This window comes from Pterocles gutturalis, unplaced genomic scaffold, assembly GCF_000699245.1.
Source record: "Pterocles gutturalis isolate BGI_N339 unplaced genomic scaffold, ASM69924v1 scaffold1596, whole genome shotgun sequence".
Taxonomy (NCBI): domain Eukaryota; kingdom Metazoa; phylum Chordata; class Aves; order Pterocliformes; family Pteroclidae; genus Pterocles; species Pterocles gutturalis.
Window position 1 is genome coordinate 45466 of NW_010097455.1, and position 3128 is coordinate 48593.

Here is a 3128-nt window from a genome sequence, read left to right on the forward strand (position 1 = left end):
TGGGGTGCACGGCTTCTCTCTGCAGAAATACCCACCCCGGAAGGATTTTGTGAGGGCTGTGTCCCTGCAGACAGGCTATCTGATCAAGGCGAACGGTGCTGGCGCCTGCGTCCTCTATTATCTCACCCAGGTGGACCCCCGCGGTGAGTGCCAGCAGGAGGGGAGGGAGCAGCATGTCTCCTTGGGGATGGGTCCTGTGGTACCCCCAGAGCTCACCCACCATGATTCTCCATCAGCTGGAGGTCCAAAGGGCACTGGGAAGTGGGGATAACCCAGGGAAGAAGGGGGTCCCCTCCCAGGGCAGAGTGTGGGGCAGGTGCCATCAGCCCTGGGGGGCTCACCCAATACAGGGGGCTGCAGGCTGATGGTGCCCCCTCTGGGACTGACCCACATTGTCTGAGTGACGGCGCTTTGGGCTCTTGCAGGGTCGCTGCCAAAGTGGGTGGTGAACCGCGTCTCCCAGTTTGTGGCACCGAAGGTAAGCAGGTTGTGTGGTTGGCGGGGGGATGTGTGGGCATCAGGGATGAGCTGCCCCAAAGCAGCCACCTAGGCAGGGTCAGGACAGGTGCTGGGTGACCCAGGGCTGGCAGGGAGGGCACTGGGCATGCTGCTGGGTCTGTGTGGTCCCAGCCAGGCCTCCATCCCCTCACAGAACCCCCAAAAAGCAAGCAATGGGGGAGCTGGGAGCTGTGCCCACAGATCGGGGTGGCTCCATCCTCCCTGGGGATTTGGGGCACTGTGACAGGCCGGACCTGCTCTGCCCACAGGCAATGAAGAAGATCTACAAGGCTGGGCTGAAGTACCCAGAGTGGAAACGCAAGCATGACCCTGGGTACAAGCCCTGGGTGTACCCAGAGCAGAACACACTGCCCAGCGTCAGCCTGGCCGAGCTCTCGGTGCAGCACGCCGACTCGCTGGAGAACATCGATGAGACGGGGCTGCCCGAGGACCACCTGAGCACCAGCGACCACGAGGCCTGAGCTCTGTCCCAGGGGAACCCCCTCAATGCTGAGGCTTGGCAGCCAGGAGGCACGGGAAGGAATTTGGTCCCCAACAGTCACGTCTGCTCTTCAACTCCTTCATCATAGACCCCCCTACCCAGGCAGCAGGGTACTGTCCCATGGGAATCTGCAGCACAGGTCCTGGAAAGAGGGAGGACAGGCACCCTGGTACCCCCTGCACCGATGGTGGAGAAGTCCCCAGGCAGGAGTTAGACCTCGCTGTGCCCCAAGGAGAGGCTGGGCAGGACAAGAGAGGGGGAATGATGCTTCATGGGATAGGTAGGAGCTTTCCTGGCACCAGGATATCACTTTGCCACTGTAAGACGTTCGAGGGGTGTCCCTCAAAGGTCCAGAAGTGGGGGAGGTCTGTGGGGGTCCTGCCCAGACTCTGCCAGCCCTTCAATCAGACTGGACACACTCCAGCCCACCAAGACCCCCCAGGCTTTGTGTCACCCCCCATCTCAGGGAGCCCCCCAGGTCCTCTCCTGGGCATCAGGCTCACCTCTGCAGGCTGGCTGTAGCCCAGCTGTCTCTGGGGACCCCTTCCCCAGGTGACATTTGGTGGGGCTTGTCCCGGCAGTGGGGTCTTGGGCAGCCCCTGTCCCTGCTCCCTCAGTGTTTGCCGCTGCTGTGGTTTCTGGCACAACAATAAAGGGATTGGTGTGTGTGCGAGAGAGCTTCAGACTGTCATGGGACAGCAAGGATGCTGGCAGCAAGCCCACCCCAAGGCTGTCCAGGCGCCAGATCCTGGGTCAGACAGGAGGGCCAGACTACCTGTGCGGTCCCAGCACCCAGAGGTGCCCCTTGGCAGAGACCGAGGTGGCTGGCGGCGGGGCAGGAGAGGCAGATGCTGAGCTCCGCACACCCACGCGTGTGTGGGTAAGTGTGCGTAGGCACAGGGGAGCTTCCACGGAACAAGGGGAAGTTCGTCTAGACAAACACTGCTGGGGGAATACGCTGCCAAACACCGGATTTTTCCATCTACCCGTTCGCCCCCGCGCTTCACAGCTGCCTGTGGCTGCTGGGCTTCTGGGCGTAAGCCTGATCCGTGCAAGGCCAATGCAGACGGGGCTGTCACTGCTGACGGTGCTGGGGTGCTCAGCTCTGGACCTTCCCCAGCAAGGGAAAGACTAGGGGATATGGCCAGGATGTGCCAGTTGCTCTCAGAGCCAGAGGTCTGCCCGTTCAGTAGTGGGAGACAACTCCCCAGCAGCACCCGGGGCTTGCAGCCTGCCCAGAGCCACTGGCCACTGTGGCCTTTGGGGTCCCTGTGACCTCCCCAGCCTCACGCTTCCTGGTCATCCTGACCCCCCATGGTCCCACCCTGGGCTGTGAGTGCTGCTGCCCTGGGCTTGCTTCTCCCACACCTTGCAATTCGCTTCCCCTGCTTGTCCGGATACTCACCCCAGCATTCCGGATGTGGATGCTCATTGTCCCCCTTTAGCCACTCCATTAGGTCACATATGTCCCCTGTGCTGCTCCAGGGGGACATCACACGTGCATATCCCTGCAGAGAGTGCTGGGGAGGGGAAAGGAGGTCCTGGCCATTGGGGCAGCCAGCTCCCACGGTTTGCAGCTGGGCTGGCTGCAGAAGCACAGCAGGAGCAAGAGGCTGCTTCTGCAGGGAAAATGTGGAAAACCCAGACAGGCAGGAGATGTGCAGGGTCCCCCCTCACAGCATGTGGGGCTTACGGTGAGGGTAGCAGTCCCTCCCTGCCCCGTACTGCTCCCACCACATCAGCAGACAGGGCACCCACAGCAAGGAGGCTTTTGCTCATGAAAAAACACATCCCAGCCCTGAATTACCCCAAAAACACTTTGCAATAATCGTGGCAGAGCTGGGCAGGGAATCACGGCCAGAGCAAGAGGGAGAAACACCCCTGGGTGCTCCCCTGATGGGGCAGAGCCCACTGGCACCTCCAGCCCACAGGGTGCTGGGGTGAAGACCACCCGGACGGCCTTGGTGCTGTGGACAGCAGCTTCACCTCTTCTTGTTCCCGGATGTTTCTCCGCAGCAGCTGGGCTGCAGCTTTGCTGCAGGGTTATTTTTAGCCAGCCCTGAGTAGGTGTGACGAGCTGCTTCCTGAGCACCAAGAGGCCTGAGGCCCAAGCAGGAACCCCAGCCCG

General features: G+C 61.6%; 1 protein-coding gene across 1 annotated transcript in view; it reads left to right on the top strand.

The window, feature by feature from the left end:
• STARD10 (StAR-related lipid transfer (START) domain containing 10) overlaps positions 1-980 on the top strand; it is a 4877-nt gene extending 3897 nt beyond the window's left edge. Inside the window, exons 4-6 of the mRNA XM_010087635.1 lie at positions 26-143; positions 426-478; positions 768-980. Of these exons, the coding sequence (XP_010085937.1) occupies positions 26-143; positions 426-478; positions 768-980 (384 nt within the window). The remainder of the gene's footprint in view (positions 1-25; positions 144-425; positions 479-767) is intronic.
• The last annotated feature ends 2148 nt before the right edge of the window (positions 981-3128 follow it).